The sequence below is a fragment of the Phalacrocorax aristotelis genome, chromosome 3 (genome assembly GCF_949628215.1).
Source record: "Phalacrocorax aristotelis chromosome 3, bGulAri2.1, whole genome shotgun sequence".
Taxonomy (NCBI): domain Eukaryota; kingdom Metazoa; phylum Chordata; class Aves; order Suliformes; family Phalacrocoracidae; genus Phalacrocorax; species Phalacrocorax aristotelis.
The window spans coordinates 81,746,754-81,768,755 of NC_134278.1; the positions used below are offsets into that span (position 1 = coordinate 81,746,754).

The 22,002-nt window shown below is 40.4% G+C and overlaps 1 protein-coding gene across 2 annotated transcripts; it reads right to left on the minus strand.

The window, feature by feature from the left end:
* Positions 1 to 10,929: 10,929 nt before the first annotated feature.
* Positions 10,930 to 21,730, minus strand: FAM161A (FAM161 centrosomal protein A). Of its 2 annotated transcripts, XM_075088194.1 has the most exons (7): positions 21,514 to 21,719; positions 19,916 to 20,163; positions 18,306 to 19,490; positions 17,729 to 17,896; positions 14,588 to 14,687; positions 13,393 to 13,547; positions 10,930 to 12,802 (listed from the first exon to the last, which is right to left on the minus strand). In XM_075088194.1, the coding sequence occupies exons 1-7, from the start codon at positions 21,631 to 21,633 to the stop codon at positions 12,334 to 12,336; spliced, it is 2,445 nt and encodes an 814-aa protein (XP_074944295.1). In that variant the 5' UTR covers positions 21,634 to 21,719; the 3' UTR covers positions 10,930 to 12,333. The 2 variants fall into 2 exon arrangements, with proteins under 2 accessions (XP_074944295.1, XP_074944294.1); XM_075088193.1 differs by lacking the exon at positions 17,729 to 17,896 and having other exon boundaries at positions 21,514 to 21,730.
* Positions 21,731 to 22,002: the final 272 nt, after the last annotated feature.

The following is a 22,002-nucleotide window of genomic DNA, read 5'->3' on the forward strand; positions in this document are numbered from 1 at the left end:
AATACATTGAGAACGAAGGCAGTCTGTCTTGGATATTCACCGATGTTATTTCTGATGAGCCTGGAGTTCTTTGTGGTGACCCACACACTAGAATGAACTCCAAGCTCTCCTTCTCTAGGAAGCATTTGTCAGAACTGATAATGCCTTTAACCAGCTGGGAGGAATTCAAGTGCAGGTGAACTCGAGCCTTTACGTTGCTGTTGCTCCTTAGGGGAGTGGTTTGAGCAGGTGTAAAGTTAGTCTTGGATTTTTAAACATAGCCTTACAACTTTTTTTTATTTCAAAGGAATCAGAGGTTTGGAGATACTTTTAAATCATCACGGCACAAAGATCCAGCATCATATTCTTCAGATGATACAGGAAATGAGTATATTTCTTGGCCAGAGTATTCCCCTACAGTGCTGGGAAAATAGGGAAGTTGGGAAGGAATCCTAATGGAGAGACAGCAAGAGAGCTAGTGAAAAGCTACAGTCTCCAGTGGCCTGCAGTTGAGAGATGTAGAGGACCCTGGGCATTTAACTTTCCTGCTTATCTGGAGAAAGATAGGTCTCTCTTGTATTCTGCACAGCTGGAAAAGAGGGGAAGCGCTCAGCCTTATGGCATGATGGATGCTGTGTCTGCCAACAGCTTCCTTCTTCAGAATGTGATTAGCATTGGACTTGGACAGATCCAGGAATGGGGAAACGTTATTTCGTTAATATTAATGGACTTGCTAAAGAAGAGTTCTACATGTTGACAAGATAATGCACAGCTTTAGCCAATTCCTAGAGCTGGACAGGATTCTGGTGACCTGTGGAAAATGCCAAGCCATAACATTTATTTTAATTGTTTAAAATGATGCCTGAGGGAGATGTTGGTGAAATTCTGGTCCCTGTTTTATTCGAAGCACCTACTTCCCTTATTAGGACCTGGCCTTCCACCTCACTTTTTCAAACAAGTGCTCAGACTCTTGAGGCTGAGCAGAAACCATTTAAGCTGTTGCTCAAAATGAGCATGGAGCACACTGTGTCTTTTCCCCTTACCCAGGGCAGCTTGCTACTTAAAATGGAGGAGTCAAGAGCCTGTTTGGAAGGAATTCAGTATGGAGAGGTGAAGCAAACCCAGAGGATCAACATGAAGTACAGCAAGCTGTTGAAATAAGAGAGTTAAAAACCAAGCTCAAAAGAACAAAGAAAGGGAAAAAAGAAAACTCTTGATTCTGGAAAATGAGAAGGTGCTTATCAAAGGAAATGTGGATGTGTTGATGTATGTACGTCAGTGTGCAGCAGTTTTCTTTCCAGTTCCTATGCTTACTCTGAAGTGTTTCAACTTTTGAAATATATAAAACAAAGGTGGCTTGTTGCTTGTTTCCTGTATTGGGAGAGATTAAAAAAAAGAGGGGGCAGGTTTTGTACCATTGACGTTGCAGGGGGCACAGGGTTTCCCTTAATGTTCATTGGTAATGACCAGAGAGAGAAACAGCTTTTTAGCTTTGTACAGTGAAAAATAACTAATGTGATCTCTTGGCACTCCCGTTACAAAAGAAGCATATAACCTCAATGTGAACTTTGTGTTTGCTACAGCGTAAAGAGAAATACTGTATTATTCTTGGTAGTGGAGATGTATTCTTCCTGGCAAAACACTGGGGGAAGCAGTTAAGACATCTTAACACTTCCATGCTCTCCAGGGCTGTGAGTTTGCAGATTATAACACTGCTTTGTGACTACGGGGAGTGGGATAAAATTTTCTTCTAGCAAGTCATATCCTGACAACTGAATTCTTGCAGTTCCTTTAAAGTCGAAGGCAAGGGTCTTGCTGGGATTAAAAGTGCCTGGAAATGTACTGCTGAGTGCTTTTCTGCCACATAGCCCTCTTATCAAGCTAGGATCTGGGCCTGATCAGCAGTTGGACACTGAACCTGCCCTATTGCAAAATGGATGACTTTATCTAGAGAGTTGAGATGTTCCAGCAAGTCACCTTCACTTTCATAACCTGCAGAGTTCTCCAGTGCTACAGGTATGATCAGAGTTGTGCTCTAGGAAAACATACCCCCTGAAACAGCTATGTTAATCTCTAGCAAGTCCCTTGAAATCTGCAATGCTGTCCCAGACATACAGTGCAAAGCACAAATTGCTGTAGTACATTTGTACCAGTGTTTCCTGAATCTACGTGCAGTGAGATATGGCCTAAAATGAACTATTGTTACAACAAAGACAAAAGACACTGGGGCAAAAATCATGTTATTTCCTTTGGAAAGAAAAGAGTTCTATTTTTAATTATTTTTTTCCTTAATCTTTCTATTTCATTCTACCAGTGTTTATAGTACAGAGTACAATATTACTTGTTATGATTGTTCTTTGTGTGACTGGAACATAAGTGGACATTCTGCAGGAAAATGTCTGGGATACAGAATCCAAAGAGCTTGTGCAGCAGGAAGTTCTAAAAAAACTCACACAGTCCCCTCCCACCCACCCCCAAAAAAACCCGTACAAAACAAACAAACAAAAACCATAGAAGACTGCCATAGTTCCTGTGTGGAAAATTATTATATCCTTTCGAATGTAGCTTTTGTATCTATTCTGTGAGGATTCTTTTTAAAAAGGGATACTTTCTTTTTGGAAGATCAGAATTGAGGGTATTGATTTTGATTGCTAAAACAAAGTCTTCCATTGGCCATGTTTTTGCTTTTTTTGGTGTTGAATGGTCAGCAGGGTTTCTGTTTGTCAATTCTGCTCTTCTGTACAGCCAGTGGACCCAAACAGACCTCTGTGACTGCAGACCATCCTAGTCTTCAGGGAGGCTTTCACACACACATTAGGCTGGTATTACTGCTGAAAGAGGTTGGTTTTTTTCCTCTTTGCTATTATTCTTATTTCTCCCTTGTGATGGCACAAGAGCCATGGCTTGCAAGGGAACAGATCAGGAAATTAAACTGAATGAAAATCTGTAGAAATTTAAAAGAATTAAACTGAATTGAGGAGTGGGGGGCAACAGAAAATTTCTTATTCTCCATTGACCTCCTTTCCCCACCTTTCTGGGGAGTGAGGCTGCGTTTTGGGAGGGGTTGTCGTCTCATCGCTAAATTTCAAATGGTTTTAACCAGTGCTAGAGGGGAGGCTGGACTGTTTTCTTGCACCTCAAAAATAACTTCATCCAAGGCTTTGTGGCAGGTCAATGTGAGGAGGCTGCAGTACTGCTATAGATGAGATTATGTACTGTAGATGTTGTAGAAAGAGAAATATTGTCTGTTCAGCCTCTTTTGTGGGTACTAAGGCTGCATCCAGATGAGGGATTCCGGGGGCACACTGGTATAGCACAGTGTACTATGTGGCTACTGGCGAAATTGCATTTTGCACTAGTCTAGTAAAAAACCCCAAAAAGTTATAACGAAGTATGTCTCCCAGCAACACAGTATTGCTGGTGAAAAAGTTGTTTCTGCGTGCATAGTTATGTGAGCAACAGATCCTATTTTGGCCTGTGCCTCCCAGCTGAGCTATGTATAAGGGAGAACTGTGTAATGAACACTGAAGGTGCGATTTTCAAAATGACTGTAAAAATATCTATGCTAGTCTTACATCAGAAGTCTGGGAAAAATAATAGTCAGATCCCTCAGTATATTTGAGGAGTGATTTTTGAACAGTAAAGAAGTAATACGCACACACTTGGGATGTCCTTGGGTATTACAGCTGACACAAATTAACAGCTCATCTTGTTTACCTCCCCTGCTGTTACTAGCAGTCATCTGATCTTCCCTCCCCTTGTGCTTGCACTGATGCTCACCGAAATGGCTGGAAAGGGCTTTTGCAGTGGCATGGAGTGTTCTGCTGAGATTATTTCTACTATTTTAGCAAGTTGAATAGGCTTACTGGGTGCTCAGAAGTACTTTCTGATCTGGACTTTACAAGCCTTGGACCCTGTTCGATAGTAAGTGGCCAGGAGAGAGGAAGGGGACTGCTCCCTTTTACCTGAAGTAAACTTTTTCAAACTGTTCTGTGAAACCATAGGTTGGTTAAGAAAAAAAATTTTACAAGTACTTTATCAAGTATGTCATGCTGCCTCAGCCCTTTCATTCTCATTTATGGCAAGTGAATGGTATCCACAGACATGTATGCACAAATAATTTATCAAGTTATGATCATTTCCATGATTTTACAGGGTGCCTGCCTGAAGGAAATATCAGAGCTGAAGGACTGCATTGTAATGGGTAATGTATGAAAGGGGTGCTTGTGATGATGAGTTAGGTTGGAACACAATTTAAGCAGAAAAGGGAAACATATTTTCAGCATCTCTGTGCCGTTTAGATACTGTGTTTTACTGAAGTTTTGATAAAACTGTTAGTAAAAAATTTAAAAATAATTATCTTACCACATCATGGAAACTACTTGGTTTCCTGCAAGGTGATTTACGAATGTAGATGAAAAATTATTCTGTGCAGTTTCTTTGGATTGTTTTGTGGTCCCTTTTGAGAAACCACTAGGAATTTCACTTAGAGGTTACCTACAGGTTAATTGCCATGAAGACACACTTCGCTCTTTTTTCCTAATACTTGGCCCTTCCAGAATTTCTTCTGCCTGAGGAGTTCAAAGCTTTTTGCAGGTATGGTAGGAGTTCTCTGTGTTAAGACAGAGGCCTTGTGAGAATGATGTGGGAAGTGCTCTGAAGGCTGCATGCTGAAAGGCCCTTGGTTTACATGGACATTCCCACTTGGGTTTCCTGACCCTTCAGCTGCCAGCCATAGCAGGGGACAGAAATTTCTTTGGAATACAGCAACTCTGTCCTGGAGAGAGGAGTTATGCAGGTATTTATTTCACAGAAACATCTTCCAGAGTGGATTTTCTTTTAATTTAGTGTTAAATTGAGTACGTTTCACAGGTAAATAGTGCTGAGCTCAGCTGTGTGACCTAAAATAGAGTTTGGCCTGCATTTTAGAGTTGCTGGTTCTGCATTAGGGTGAGTGGGACAGATTGTAGACTTCAGTATTGTACCGTCTGTAAGGGGTCTAAAAGAGAACTAGCTGTTGAATAAAACTGAGCAACTTTTTCCTAGGTTCTCTTTATACCAAGTTGAGTATTACCCAGTATATGGTGATTATTGGCTTCTGAAAGAAGCAGTGCAACTTGGCTGCTTCTGTTTTAAACCATTTCATTATTTTACACATGCACTTACATTATCCAGTGAAGAATGGGTGTACGCAATAGCTTGAAGTATTACAACCAATTAGAAAAGTCTAGATACTCCTTTCAGAAGCTGCTCAGCCCCATGACTGAAGTTGCATGGCTGGTTTGAAGCTGAAGACTATTTCTGTGCAGCATTGACCTGCCTTTCAGTGGGAAAGGGAAGAAAGGGAGCTGTGTGAACAGGAAGTACTGCATGCTACAAGGGTAGCCTGCTAGTTCTCAGGGTTAGAAACAAGCTGGAGCAGGAAACAGGTACCCAACCAGCTACACGAGGAGAGTTAAACTCAGCCTCAGCTTGTTAGGCCTGAATGAAATCAGCATTAACAGAGTAAAAGGAGGAAAAAAGGTTTCATCCAGGAATAAACTATGAATCTAATTAATGAGCAAGAGAGATGGGAAATTCTCACTGAGGAAATGAAATGGACAGGGGTTTGCAGGAAGCAATAATTTTTTCTAGTCTTCAAAGTGGGCAACTCTGCAAATTTATTTTCTGGTTTTTTATTTTAAGTCTTAATTGCTTAATATCTCCGCTCTGACATTCACATGCTTCTGGTCTGACTGCCTCAGGCAGTATCACAGTATTGCAATATCATAAACTCTATGAACCCATTGATAGGTGTTTCTTATATAATGGATATTTTGCAGTGACAGGATAAGCAGGCCCTTTGGGTCAGTCAGACTAGCCTGAGCACTTTGTGCTGAGATTCTGCTGTGTAATATTTGGAGTTGCTCTTTTTTCAAAACCCCAAATTGGTCGTCAAGGAATATGTTAACTCACACCTAGGAGCTTGCATGGCCCCTTCAGTATTACATATGAGAGCTCACTGCTTGACTAGCTGTGATGGTGCCCTTGGCAATTCCAGTACCTCCAGGGATAAAGGGGTTACTGGACTGAGCTCCCCAGAGCAGAACCTCACATTACGCTTCTGTAATCGTGGAAGGCTATGCCTGAAAACAGAGTGATTATGTGAATAATGTGGTAACAGGATGGTTTGTAACAACTCATTATGCTGGCAACTAGAATTTCCTAGCTGTGTTAGTAGTGTGGTTACTTATTGTTAATCGCTAACCTGCTTAATCTCACTAACCTCCTTATTGTTAACCTACCTAACTATTGTTAGTAATCAGCTTATTGTTAGTAAGCCCTGTTAGTAGCAATTTTTGAGCTGTGCAAATGCAAATATGCTTGGGTTTAGTCCTGTTGGCAACTGGCTTCCACAGGACCATTTGTGTTCATGACATTAAACATGGTCTCGTTTACAGTCTTAATTATCAGAAAATAACAGTATTTCTTGCCTGTAAACATCTCTTTACTCAGTACTACAGCCACTTAAGCATGTGGGGGATTTTCTTATGTGGCTAATCCTGGGATGCTGTTCTGTGAGACACTGATCCTAACTGGCCAGCACTAAAAGGGTGAAGTCCTGCTTGTCCCCATCATCTCCTAACCTCACCCCCTCCTTTTGGCTGGGCTATTTTAGTGGGTTAATTTGACTCAGTGAAAGGGTCTGAAAAATAAGGAAACGAAAGGATAGGGAAAGATAAAGCTTGTGCTCATTCGGCACAAGCAAGCTGGTTTATACGCTCAGCTGTCTATGAAAGGATTTGCTCTGTGGGTAAACATGATGTACTTCCTCTGAAGTATGCGTATGCCCAGTAAGACTGAACTGGGAATTTATTTCTGTGTGTTTGAGCACACTTAGCACAGTGGAAGCCTCTTAATGCTGTTATTCTTTAGTACCTAAAGCAGTACACCAGGTCCTACAACTTTCTTTGTACCTGTTTGCCGTACTTATGTGATCCCTGATTTTCTCTGCTGCTTCATCTGAGTGCTAGTGCTTTTTGAGGATACAGTAAGGACAGGAATTTTTTCTGATACTATTATAAGTTTTAGTTCTGATCTGGCATTCCTCAAATACCTGGAATTCCTACTGAAGAAAGAAGCAGTTTTGAGTTTGCAAGGAGTATGCAAGGACTTTTTTTTTTTTCTCTAAAGCCAAGTAATTCTCAAATATTATACAGCCAGTGATGTAAGACTGAAATTCCACTGAAGGGTGAGGAGGACAGACATCAAACTGTTTCTAATTTTACCTGCATGTTACCATTTGTAAGCGTGCAGCTGCCGTATCTTGTAATAATGGACTAGTTAGTATTCCTGGACAAATGTATTCTGCATACAAAACTGGTATCCGACTTAAGTTTGTGGGCAACTGTATAGGCATACTTCTAGGAATAATTTTTTGATCTCTAGAGTGCCTATTATCTGCTAAGCTCAGGCAAATATTTTGCCTTCTGCCATTCCAGAAGCCTGAGGATACTAAATGAGACTATAATATAAATAATTTCAAAATAGTGATGATTTTCAACATTTTCTTCAAGAAGTTGAATTATTTTGTTGTTCTGTGTTTGGAACAGCTGTAAAAGGTAACGCTGTAAAAAGTTTTCCCTCAAAGGAAAAGAGAACCTAATCTCCTGCTTTATGTTATAGTAATTATATACACAAGAAGATGGTTTCTAGAGGAAGCGGTATCATATATACAAAGAACGCTTGAGAAATGCAGGTAAATTTGGAAGGCAAACAAAAGAGAGAAACACCCTCTGAAGAGGGGTAATTGTCTGGCCCAAGCTCAAGATGATGTGTAACAGTCCACAGTAGCAACTCTTCTCGCCCCCGTAGCCTCACTGAAGTCCAGCTGGGTATCGGGCTTTTGGAGCCTGTTTTTCAAAGCTGGATGCTTTGTTTTTAGAAGTATCCAGGTGGCACTTCTGTGTTAGCTTTCAAAATTGTTACTGACTTTCCTGAGAACAATACTGCAAGGTTGCATTGCACCCAGAAGAACCACCATATCTAAAATTCTTAATTCAAAACATAGGAATACATATCATTATATAGATAAATATATAGAGAGTTAGAAATATATATAAACAGGCTTTATGTACAACCTGTCAATATTAACATTTTAGGACTGTATTCAATGCAAGCTAGATGGGCATGGGTGCTGAACAGTCACACAGGGCGCTGCATCTGGCTGTAACAAATTAATTTTTATTTCTCCGTAGGCCTTGTACTTCTATTTGGTTTACTTGGCAGTGATATTCCTTTTCCTGTGGCATTTGCTACTGCTAAAACATACCGTTTCTGATGTCTCTAAAGTTCAGTAAATGCAGCTGGCTTATTATAGTGTAGGTACTATGTCCTTATGTCCATTTTCAGCCTGGGCCTTTCCATAGCAACTGCACTGTCTGTAAGCACTAAACTTCCAGATTCTGTAACCCTTTCCTGGGATGTGGATCCCCTACAGATGATATATACTTGCAAGCTAGTGCACTGCAGCCAAGCGATAATGCAGACCCTTCAGACTGCCTGTGTAGCATCAGCCTTCTCCAGCATGGTGGATCTGTCTCAGTGGGAACATGTTGAAGATGTAAGCAGATACACAGAGGGAGGAAAACAGTACAAAATTTCCAGTGAAGGCTACTGCTCCCATTCAGTACCACAGGAAACACTTAAAAACCCAGAATGGGATCTGTAGTGTTTGTGGACTTAAAAGTACCATTCTTCCAGTCCTGCTGGAAACACTGTACCTGCCACATCTTTCAATTCCATCACCTTTTTTATGACCATATTTTGTGGTACAATATCTGTTGCTCACCAAGACATCTGGGTTTTTCTCCTTACAGCTTCAGGTGATGAATTCCCATCAAAGAAATGTTATTCTTGCACTTCAAATTTACTATTTAATACTACAGCCTACATGCAAAGTTATCCTCTTCCTCCCATGTGGTATTTTTAGTCCTTTTTTTGGATACACCTTTCTCATTTTCTTTGCAAATTTTTGAACATATTTTTACTTTTGTGCTGTGGCCATTAATTGAAATATTAAAGACAGAATATTCAATGATCTGTGAGAAACATTTCTATTCATCTCCCTCCTGCTGTGTAGCTTCCCTGAAAGCATAACTCATCATCATTTCTCCTTCCACGAGCTTCTCCCCTTAAAATGCTTCCATTGTATCATGCTCTGTGAATCAAATTACTGTTTTTCTCCTTCATGTTAATTGCATCAAAATGTTTTGAGCTCTGACAGAAAGTACTATATAGTCTCCTTTCTGTCGTACTACTCTGCATATTGATAACTTACCAAAATCTTTCACCTGGATTTCGCATTTCATGTTGAAGTTACTGTTTTTTTCTTTAAATATAGTCATCTTCATTTCAGTGCCATCGTCCTATTAGTTTTTTCCTGTTTTATCTACATTTTAAATCATCCTCCTTGCCAAAAAAGAAAAAAGAGGTCAGATAATGGCTTGGCTTTTAGGCCAGCCTTTTGTTCATCTCAAGACTGTGTGGTGTATATGCCTCGTTCTTTGAAGAATTTCTCACTGCTGTACTTTGCTTCATAAGGTTTAATTCATCCTTACCTTTCTTTCCCCATTTTTGTTCTGTCATCTGTGATTTTTCTCTGCTATTTATTTCCTTCTTAATTCCTTATTGGAATGCTTATCCCATTCTTGTTTGTAACGCAATTTCTGAACAGTTGACTTAAATTTCATTATTCTTCCACTTCGGAAATCTGTGCTGCTCAAAGTGATTTCCATAAATAGCTCTTTTTAATATGTTAAAATTTGATCTCTCATATCTTTTCCAAATCAAAGAATCCTAGCCTATATTGTTATATGAAAAGCAAACTACCTTCCTGTCATCTGAAAACCATTCTTTATCTTTGATCATTCTTATTGCCTTCTTACAGTTACATAATAAATCTTTTTTAAGATGGGAGGACCCAGGAATGCATGGAGCATTCAAGATGGAATGGCTTTTTTATTTTTTAGTGTATAGTATTGTATAGTTCGGGAGTATTTTTTTTACCCTCACATATATTTATTTGCACTTAGCAAAACTGAACGATATCTGTTCTACCATTCAGTGTCATAAGATCCTTTGGCATGTACTTTGCAGTTTCATTTTTTGACAGCATTGAACAACTCTGTGGCAACAAACTCTTAAGTATGGGTACTACAGATCCCTTCTGAGTATACTGAAGGGTTTGAATCTCACTGAATGTCTGCTGATAACTGCATTTATACTGTGAAAATTGACCTCTTCTTCCCTGAATTTTCAATTGGTTACTAATTCATTAAGAACTTTATTGTCCTACAAAAAGGTTGGTTTCTTTAAGATCCTTTGATAGCAAATTGTCAAACACTTCCTGAAAATCTAGGTAAACCATATCAACTGGATCACCTTAGTCCATGTGGTTCTGCTTGACTTTTTCAGACGTGCTAAAGAAGTTGAGGCATGACCTCCAAAAGCTGTACTAACTCTTCCTTGTTATATCACGTTTATCTGCATGGTCATTAATTCTGTTCCTATGAAGGTTAATATAGTAAAAATTCAGTGAAAACCTCAATCTAAGTTATACACAGGTCCCCAACTCCTCCTCCTAAAACCAAAAAAAAAAAAGCATTGTTTTTGCTACCTCCTTCCAGCTCAAAGGAGTTTTAGTAACATTTTTTGTCTCTCTTATTAGTTCAACAATTATATATTATGTTCTTTTAGCACACTTAGTTGAGTCCTGTCAGATCCTAAAAATGGTTTTTTTCTGATTCGAAACCTCTTCAAAATAATTTTTGACAAAACCATAATTTAGAGCTCCTCTGCCTTCTTTCAAAAAAACTTATTTACTAAGGAGACAAATACGAGTAATATGTGACTAGGAATTCAATAACACAGTGTACAGCTCTTCAGAATTATAGAATACTGACAAGCATGAGCAAACCAACCTTGAGTTTGTATCGTGGGGTTGTCAGGAATAACTAGAGATTGTAAACTGTAATTTTCCTTGCGAAGTAATGATTAATATTTTCATATATGACATATATACAATGGAGAGTTTAAGTCAAAGTTTCAAATTCATATTAGTTATGCTCACACTTCAAAAATAAATAAAAGCAATCATGATAAAAATCTTCCAGACATTGTTACACAACTTCTCAAAGTCAGGAGGAAGAAATAACAACAGATTTAGTTAATGCTCTTGCACGCAGCATGGAAGAAAATAATAAAAAAACCCCACCTTCTTTCCATACTTTCATGCAACTAGATTTGCTGGGCTGTATTTTTATCCGACATAACAAGATTTTGTTTTTACAGTGTATGTTTACTGTCTCAATAAATAAATTTGAAGACTAATGTCAGCATTTGTTATGATGTTATGAAGACTGATTTTACATGAACATGGAAAGAGCTCTTCGAAACAAAATGGAGTTGAAAGAACAGTTTTGGGGCTTGGTTAGACAGTAGGACAAGATATGCAACATAACATATTCTACTGACTTACTTGTCTGTAAGCATTAAAAATATCTGTGAAACTTTAAGTGGCTCCTCTCAGTGTATTATAGGCATTTTCTCCACTTAGGGAGAGCAACTGCAATACTGTTAATACTTTAGTTGGACAAAGTAATTGACTTGATACTAACAGATTGTTTTCCTCCAAAAGCACGGATCTTTTCTGGCCTTGGCACTCATCTGACCCATCACTGAGCCACTTCAGCTCACTTAAGTTGGCAGAAGAACCCAGGGGATGAGGAGGGAGGGACTGAGCATATTAACTTGGCCATCTTGTCTAACTGCACAACAAGTTGTCTTCCTAGCAGCTGCTGTCCTAAAAACACTCAGAGGTCTTCCACAACGAACCCTTGTCTATTCATTGCCATCCTAGAAGATGCTGCAGGAACATGCCCCAGAAGTACTGAAATGTTTGAGACTGGGAGGAACTGCTAATGGTAAATTACTACTCCAAAATCTCATTGGCTTTGCCAGCACCTAGAAAGAGCTGTACATAAGACCTCAGTACTTACCAATGCCACATGCAAGATGTTGTTATTAAACGGTGGTTGCAGTTCATTTTGTGAACTGAGGTGCACTAATGTCACAGAAGACTAGAATAAAGAATAATAATATTAGAAGTAAATTATTTTCTTGGTGGAAATTAGTAATTTGATCTTTCTTACTGGAAAACAGACAAAATTTCTGCACTGGAAAGACTGTTAAGCTAAGAGGTTTAAATTCACAGAATTTTCTATCAGTAGCAAAGCGTCAAGTTTTTCTTTGGTGTTTTCACTGCCAGCAATGAAATAGGTTCCTTAGCCCCAGGCCATCCTGTCTACCTTCCTTTCAGTTAGCTTCATCATTGCTGGCTTTTTCTTCTGAATCATCATTTTCATATTCCTCATCCTCGTATCTGAAGGCACCCTCAGCTTCAGGGTCAGACTGACTTTCCTCTTCATGCTCATGGGACTGGTCAGACTGAGAGCTGGGTCTTGACTGATCCTCCTCCTCCTCCTCCTGGGAACGGCCAAGTAACAGGCCTGTCTTTGCTTCCTCTTCCTCCTCTGCCTCCTCCTCTTTCTGGTGCTGGTCAGAGGTAGGGCTGGACCCAACCTCCTCTGCATGGCAAGGCTGATGAGCATAAAGGCTGGGTCTTGCCTCTTCCTCATCCTCCAGCTCACTGGACTGGCCATCCTGGCTGGAGGTTTTGACACCTTTTTTCTTCTCTCCCTCGTCCTCACAGGACTGCTCAGACCAAGGACTGCTATCAGCTGCTTCCTCAAAGGATTCCCTTTCTTTCACTTTATCCATGACTCTGAAAAGACAATTGGCGTGTGTGATTTTATTTTCAGGTAAGACGCTTTCCAGTAGGTTTTAACTACCTTCAGTTAATCTAGAACAAATCCTGGCAGACTTGGCTGGGGTGGAACTGGGGAAGGAAAAGGGAAGGGGGGACACTAGAGTCTCCTTTTACGCTAGAAAGTAACTCAATAGTATTGCTTAAAGATTTCAATTTTTTAATTTCTGCTTCCTTTTAAATCATATCACCTAATGGATCTTGAAAAATACTTTTCATAGGCTTATTTTAAAAATCCAGTAAAGGTAGTGCAGAATGAAGTGACTTAATAGCAATCTGCCGGAATTTTTGGTGAAAGGAACAAATGAAAAATGTTTTTCTTTGTTTACTAGTGCTCTTCTCTTTTATAAAATAATAACAGTTAAAACAATTTTAAAAATGCATATTAATGCTAACATTAGTAAAGCTACATAGTAAAATGTTTACCTGGGAAATACTAAAAATAATTTAAAAACTCAAAAAACAACCAAACCCACATATCAAAAATTACTTTCTAATTACTAGGTATGTAGTGGCAAAAAAAAAAAAAAGCCTTCAGTAATCTCTACCTTTTTCTGGCATCAGTGGAGTTATTAAAATCTTCAGCACTGGAGCATTGTAGCAATTTATTTGTTTGTCCTTTCTTTGAAACAAATTCTGGGCATATCCCCAGTGCCCTCAGTCTGTTAGAATAATGCTTTTCGGCAGCTATTCTGGCATCTTTCTGTAGGAAAACCACAGTGGTTACATGTTACCTAAATGCATTACGTGCCTATCTTTTGATGCTTTTGTTCCTTTATATTAATACTGTGTTTCATTAATTGCACCTGACAAGTTAAATGATTATTCTCTGCAGGTAAGAATGGCGAAATCATACTTGAAAACTTTACACCAGATTTTCCTTTTCTGTACTAGTTTAAATCCGGTTTGCTCCCTGTGCCCACCAGCTAATGAAGAGCTATGTATTCTGTATATAGCTATTGAGGGAGGAGGGGGAAGATGCAGACACGTAGAAACTCAGATGTAGTCTTTCTAGGGCTTCTCCTTTATCCCCTCTCCTCCTCCTCCTCCTTTGTCTTCCCTCTCTGGGAGATGCTGACCTAAAAAAGTAGTATCGATTCACCTTCTTACATTGCTATTTAACAAATTATATAGATATGTATCTCTGCCTCTGAAACAGAGGATGTGAATTCCATTCCTCCAGGTAATATCCGAGTGAGGAGGACTTGTCCTCCAATCTGCACAGATGACATGGTCCTGTCCCACAGTGATGGCAGATGAGGAAACCCAAGCAGACAGAAGGGTCAAGGGAACCAGTGATCTATGACTTGCTGCCTCTCTGGGTTTGGAAACAGGTTAGGGACCACACTACCAGCCCATGGTTGTACTGAAATAAAAAGACAGAAAACTGTACCTAAGCTTTAAAGTAGTAAAAATACTCAAATTTTCTTAACGCTTCCTTCCCGACTTAAACCTCTCACATTTTTGCTGTAAATTTTTGTTGTGTTTAGTTACTCTTGTTATAACTGAATTGGATAAGGCGTTTAGAACAGTCATCTCAGTTCCCTGCGTAAGCAAGCCATGAATGCTTAGTCACAAAAATTACTAATATTTATATGGAGATGGGGCAATAGAGATTGAAATGGACAAATACTGGCCTCAGAAGTCTTTTTCAAGTATCTTCTATGTTTGAAGTGTTTGACTACAAATACCTTATGCAGTATTTGAAGACAAGATTAAGAAGTAATACAGAAGCAAGACAACCTGAGTGACTCTTTCAAAAAGCAACGGCCTTTGATTTACTCTTTCTTCCATTTCTTGCAACTCTTCCAAATATTCTTGCATTCTCTGCTTCTCATAATTCCTAAGGGAAACAGAGAACAAGAGAAATTATTATTAATTTATAAAACAAGAAGTAATTTTCTACAGCAGCTGAAAGTTAAACTGCTCATAACAAACTAAATATTGTCCTCCTTCAAGATCCATAAAAGGTAAATTATTATATGCTAGTTACAGGGTCTGAGGTATATTGTCTCATTTTCACAGCAATTGCTTGCCTGTAAGTACTGAACAAAACTGCCTCTGAAGTAGTCACTTTGGATAAGCGGAGAGGTCCTGCGTAGTGAGGTTAAATAGGGGCTGAGTTTGGATTCTTCGTTTTTTTGGATACCTAGGGGTTTTCAAAATGCTGATTTCATACAGATATGCTAGTTGTTCTAAGCAAAATTAAACAGTTGGAGGTGACTGATAAAAGCAGAATACACCATAGGAAATTAATACCATTAAATAAAAAATAGTATTTTAAAAGGTAAAGTTTTATGATAAGAAACTTGGTACTTTATCAGTCTATCTCACAAGAGGGGTGGCCACATTCTGGATCACGGTACACTTCTTTCCTAGTTGCTTTGTCAAGAGCCCAGTCAATATAGCAGGATGATGAAACTGTTGATTTGTCAACTGAAACGATACCTCAGATCATGCCAAGCACTAGATAATCTGGGTAGCATGGATTGTAATCCTTGGTGTGACAAAGATGCCTCTTTGTGATGCTGCCTCTGTACTGGGCCAGCTCTAGCATTACTAAGTCGGACACTTCAGGGCAGGCATGAGAGCTAGGGGGCATTTTACACTTCTGTCTCCTCCTGCCTCTTTCCCTTATTGTCTGAATTCCTGCAGTATGACTGGGCATTAAGGCAAGTTCTTCACCATTTTGAGTGACTGAACTTCATTGTTGCTACTTGCTTGCTCTCTCAGGTGGCTTTCTACAAACCTAATTATCTGTTAGAAGAGCACTTACATTAATATACCTTATTACCCAGCCTAGGCTGAAATAAGCATTATCAAGTTAAGCACTTGTACCAGCCTTAATGCATCAGCACTAGGGAAGTAAACTTGCTTTCTAATAGCATGATTTTACGTGCAGACAAGAATTAAACATGAGTGTTTTTACAATACTCCTGAAATCTGATTAAGCTAAATAATGCAATGTGAAGTTTGCTGTTGAATGAACTCAAATCAAATCTGTAAGCAGCACACCCACTGTCTCAATTCTCCACCTTGCTACTGTAACTCAAATTGTTTTCTCCTTCTGTCCTAGAGTCAGCAGATCATCTGCCCAAGGACACTTTCATTATAAAACTCCTGTTAACAGTATTTGCTGGTAGTGTTGCAAAAGCAATTGCAGTTGAGCTCTGGCTCTAACTAAAATAGAAGAGACTGCCCTCTTCTACCTGCATCTCTACCACTGCATCTCTGCTCTTCAGGATGCTGTATAAACCCTGCTTCTAGACCACTGCTGCTTCCTATGTGTCCTTTGGCTTCAGCTGTCTTTGGGGGAGGTGGTAGGTGGGCATAAATGCATGCTGGAGAGTCACCGACTGCCCACGTGGCCAAGCAAAAGGTTTGCTGCAATTCTGCTTCTGGCGTATTCTGGCTTACATGTACTCAGCTGCTGCACTTCACACTTTCAGCATCTGAGAATGCACATGCTTTGTTTTTTGCTGCATTTTTCTCTTTCTGGTCACAGTGCAGCAACATTGGTAGTGAATAACCATTGCAAAGTTTGCTAGTTGAAGAGTGTGCAGTATTGTCTTGCAGGTGGTGCCACGCTATTTCAGCAAATTTGCTTATAACAGCCCAGAGTTTTAAGTCTACTAAGACTAAATCCTCCGTTTTCTACTTAGCTATAAAGAGAGACCCATGTAGAGTAAAAAAAGAATGAGGAAACCTTGTTTGTTGCCTTTCAACTCCCAGCCATAAAGCCAGCCCGAGCCTCCACCCTCATTTCAGGAAGATCTCTATCCTGGACCATATTCTAAGCACCTTAAAGTTTAGTATGGTAACTTGAAACTTGCTAGTCTATGACACTATGAATCTTCTAAACAGGCGTATCTCATGATCATTCACCCGTGTATTGTTTTGCCTTACTACTGTCAGCCTCTGACAATTTGCCTGATTACTGGAAATTAGGATCCGTAGTTGCTGCCTGAGAATCCTGCCTATGCATGAAGCAACAGGGGCAGAGCAGGCAGTACCTCTCACCGTCTCCATGTAACAGTGCCTTAAACAGACAGTACTGCTGCGGTGCCATCAAGGCACCATAGATTATAAACCTCACTAAAGACTCATTCAAACAGAACTGATCTCCCCACCCCACGCCCACCAGGATTAAAAAGAACAGGAAGCAGAAATGGTTAAATTAGCCACAAACACAAGGTCAAGCAGCAATTCGGGAGTTAGATCAGCATCAGAGAGCTGGAGCCATCTGCACTGCTGGCTTACAGCACACTGAGAAGGCCCTGATGTTTTTCTCTGTGTACTACTTCTCTCAGTTGTGTAGAAATGGGCTTTGAATTTGTATCTCTGCTAAAGGTAACTTTGGATCCCATTCCTCCTAAGCACCAGCAGCTGCTGGTACATGTGCTAGGTTGAAATAATATTCCTGCTGTAATTTTCCCTCTTAACTGGGGACCTTCTGGAACAAAGAAGTGAATTGTGAAATGTTCACCACTGTAGGAGACAGCTAGCACCAAAATTGCACCAACACCTACCAATCCAGCAGTGCAAGGATATTCTGTACCTAAACTGTTCCTTTTCTTTTTGGTTTTGGTTTTTTGTTTTTCTAGTTTCCTCTTTAGTTGATATGTCAGTTGAGAAAACGCAGGAGTCTCCTGTTAGCTAATCTATAATACTATAAGGTAGAACATATCAAAATCATTAGAACAGGCAAACAGTTTCCCAGTTGAAATACTAAGCTTGGCCACTTTTTCTAACAGCTACTTGTACAGTGTATAATTTGTCAAATATATAATTATGTAAACTTAGGCTATGCTATTTTTTACACTGTATGTTAAACATACAGTGTAGAATGAAAGGTTCAGGATTCAGGGGAACGCAACAGAATACCTGAATGTTTTAAGTTTGGATTTAGACATCTGAGCTAGGCTCTGATGGGGGTCATTGGCCTCAGCCCGAGTTGTTACAATTTTCTGGAGTTTTTTCCTTCTTTGTTTCTGCTTTGTTCTGTTCCTTTTTTGTTGTTCTTCCAGCTTTCTCTTTTCCTCAAGTGAATTCCTGGGTGGAAAAATAAACTAAGGCTGAATTCTTTTTAAAACAAGAGCAAGACTTCAAAGGAAGTTTTGGCAAAGCAGATTCAAAAAACAGGGTGAAAACAGGGTTGGCACAAGAGGACACGAGCTATGTGCTATTTTAAGGGATTCAGGCATATCCTGGGAAAAAGCAGTCATTTGTCCCTTTCCTATGGGTATGCTGAGAAAAAAAATGTGCTATTTCTTTAACAATCAAAAACTAATGAAGTCCTATATTTAAATATATTAATTTTTCTATTATAATTAAGTCCTTATACTAACGTATTAAGTCCTATATTCACTGCATGGAAGAGCTGACTACACCTGCAGAAATACAAAAGAAATCTACTCTTAAAAAGTATATATAAAACATAGAGCGTCGCTAAAGTAGTCACCTTATGGCTTGTAGCCGTCGCCTTGTAGATTCTGTAATTTTTGGTGATTTAGATTCTCCAAATCCTGAGAGATGTGAATTTGCACTTGAATGTCTCATTTCAGGTTTACGTCTTGGAGAGGCATATGGCCAGCGTGTTTCTTTCAACTTTTTTTGGTCCTCTTGAATGTCCTTTAAAACCTTCCCCTTGTTTGAGGGAATATATGGAGTACGAAGATTGAAAGGTTCACAGACTGTAAGGTGTTTCACTTGTTTTCGTTGCAGGAGCCGTTTCTGAAATTTCTTGTGTAGCAGTTCAAAATCTGGAACACTTGATCTGACCTTGAGTTTATGTTCTGCTTCCTTTGGTTCAGTGCACTTGTGTTTCTTCTTTTTAGTGGTATCTTTCAAAGCCAGTCTGCTGTTGGGTAGAGAGGAATTACGTAGCAACTCTTCAGCTCTCATTCTGATCCTGATTTCTCTGTAGAGCTCTTCCTCCTTCAGCTTGTCGTTAACAGCTGGACTATAAACACATTTAGGAACTGGTTTTGCTTTGAACAGTTTTGTTTTCTTTTCAGGTGTGGAAAGGTCTCCTAATTGCATTTTCCTAATTTCATTCCTTTGCTTCTCTCGTTCAATGAATTTAAATGGCTTCTGAGAAGCCAAGAGCTTGAGTTTGCTTCTCTCTTTCACAGACCTCCTGCGCTCTTCGTTTCGTTGCAGGATTTCATGGTAGAGCGGAAGGAAGACGGCAGCAGGCACGGGATTGGCTCGGAATTTTTTCTGACACTCTGCTTCTTCCTCTAATTGCTTCTTCAGTAAGTTATTTTCCATTTCAATCTGTGACTTTGATTTGACATTCTGTTCTTTTTTTCTAGCTTCTCTAATAGTCATCTGGAAAGGCTTGGGCACAGTGACTTTTGGTGACCATGCTTTCCGTTTCTTCCGTATCATTCTGAAGGGTGGTGAGCTTGGTAAGCTGTGCTTGGTGCGGGAGATGTAGTCTTCCACAGAGAACCCATCCCACATTTTTTCAATCCGTTCCTTAGCAAATGCAGATGATCCAGTTTCACTACCATTTTCTTCAAACACTAATTCTCTGTCAGAGCCGTCAGATCTACTTGAGCCTAAGGGATCACTTAAGTCAGAGTCTGAAAAGGATGTGTGCAAATTTAGAGGCTGATACAGGCTCTTCTCGCACATTGGCCTTTTAAAAAAAAAAGTAAAAAAAAAAGTTGTTTTGAGTCCAGTCCAACATTGATGCAAAGCCAGTAACTCTCATTTTAAGATACCATCATTAGAAAAAAATGAACAGAACTGGTGGGGAAGAAAAGGGAAGAGAGAAGCACAGTGGGCAGTCACACCGTGAACGAGTCAGCACTTCTTAAGGAAAGGCACCATACTCTACTAAACAAGCTGCCCAGTCTCTGCTACACACACATTTGTAAATCTCACAGACCGTTAGCAAGGTGAATAAGCATTTTTGTTGTTAAAATGAACTTTTTGGTCATTATCTGCTTATAGAAAGTGAGGAGAGTAACACTTCCCAGCCCCAGAAAAAAACCCCTGCTGTTTTACAGATGTCTGCAAAGCATTTGAGAATCTCCAGATAAAAGGTATGACCCAACTTACCGACAACATATGTTAGAAGCAGCATTTTTCTTGTCCAAGGGCTGTACTCCTTTTAAATACAGTTTATTCTGATACATACTTTCTAATTTTGCCATGGTCTCCAAGTGGGCATTCTTCAACTCTTCTAGCTTCAAGTAATATTCTTGATTTGAATTCCACATTTTGGAAAAGTCTATCCACTTGTCGGCGTCTCCATTTAACAGGAAGGTCTGCTCTCTGCCAGTATTTGAATCCAAATCAAAACCATCCTAGAAGAGATGTTTAAGATTTTCTGACTGTTAGAAGAAAGTAGAACAAGGTTCTTAATACTACTTTATCCTAATTAAGCGTAATGAATGATACAGTAACAGCAACTAGAGATACCTGTACACAAATGTTAATGCAGGGTTACATGGAATAATCTTATTACATAATAATTTGTATCTTAAGGGTCCTATTTAAAGCATGTAAAATTCCCAAGTCTGTTCCTGTAATCAATATATTTATACCAGGAAATAAGATCAATGGGACTTAAAAAAAAAAAAGTTTTCACTCTTTTGTAAAGTGCAATTTTTCCTTGATTACTACGTAGCTCTAAAAAAGCCTTTATTTAAAAACAAACTGAAACACAACAGACACTTCTCTGCCTTGCATTTCCACAAGCATTCTAAAAACAAGTCACTGGATATTTTGTCTATAAATGTTTATTCCCATTTCCATAATTTACTGTGACATGACAGGGATGCTGCACAGCTTATACTTCCAACCCTGTTTGTCAGCTTGCAGCTGTGTGTAGTTAAGTGCATTCTTTAAATATTTTTAAGCTTACATGAGTTAGAGAAGTTATTAAAAACAGGTTAGCCTATATTGCAAAGACTTCCTTCATGTTATTTTTAAGCACTATGTTCTAAAAAATTACAGGAGTGGTTTCATTATCCAAAAATTACAATAATGTCCACACAGAGGTATTTTAATAAGCTTTGACATTCTAACAAAGTCTTGTTTATGTTTTGTCAGGTTTTCACTGCAGAAACCTCCAACTCGTTTTTTTCCATAGTGTAGAGACCTAATACAACATAACCTAATGTTACAAGACCAAAGAGGCAGAGTTAAAAAGCTGTTACAGAACGCCCAGTGAAAGGCAACATCCACTTCTGACTCTGCTTCTTTCTACATTGCCTATAAACCTGCTTCAGTTCTCGACCTGCAGAACGATCCAAGCCTCTTCCCTGGCCTTGGGCATCACCGATTCTTAAATCCGCTCTTCAACCACCGGCGCAGAACAAGCTCATTAAGCGCTTGGTGTCACGCAGGACCATCTGTCAGGCTCTTCTGCCTCTCCCCGTGCCTGCTTGTGCCGCACACCGCTCCCGACAGGCCCAAAATCGTGCGAAGGGCCGTTCGGGCTCCCCTGCCCCCCGGGGACAGGATTGGCGGTGCCGTAAGGGCGCCCTGCGGCGGGTAGGGCAGGCTTCGGGTGAGCCCATCACCCGCCCTCAGGCCTAACAACCCTTACCGGCGCTTCCCGCCTCCTGCCCGCCGTCAGCCGCGCTCTGGGCCCCGGAGACACCCTCAGACATCCCCTCCACACACACACCCCCACCCACCCCCAGCGGTACCTGCGGGGCGGCGGGCGGCGGGCCCCGCTCGTAAAGCGCGGCGGGGGCGCGGGTGCGGGGGTCGAGGGGGGTGCGGAGGCAGGAGGCTGCCAGCCGCGCTGCTCGGTGAGCCGCATCCATGCCCGGCGGATGGGCAGGGAGTCGGGCAGACAGGCAGCCCCGCGGCGGGAGGCTCCCGCTCCGCCTCCGCGGGGGCGGCCCGTCGGGTGGAGGAGGAAGAGGAGGGCTTTATCTCCCGCCGGGGCCGCTCAGCCAGGAACGGCCGGGGCGCCCAATCTCCCGGCCAGCCTCCGGCCGAGGCGCGCCGGAGAGGCTGCCTTGCTCCCTCGCCGGGCTGCGGCTGCAGCGGCCGCGCTGCACACCCCTTTTCAGGTAACTTTCTGCGGAATTATTAGCTGGAAATCGTAACTCACTCCTCGATAAGCCCACATTTTTTTTACCCCGTCAAGTTACTAATGAAGTTTGTGTAAGTTTGTATTTCAAATATGT

Bases quoted from the DNA above. Each gene is read 5' to 3' on its own strand.
- FAM161A (XM_075088194.1), bottom strand. From the start codon at position 21,633: ATGGATGCGGCTCACCGAGCAGCGCGGCTGGCAGCCTCCTGCCTCCGC. The intron at 17,897-18,305 runs GTGACTACTTTA...TTTTCCACCCAG, and splicing joins CGACGGCTACAAGCCATAAG to GAATTCACTTGAGGAAAAGA. The intron at 14,688-17,728 runs GTATTCTGTTGC...TGTTTCCCTTAG, and splicing joins TCCAAACTTAAAACATTCAG to GAATTATGAGAAGCAGAGAA.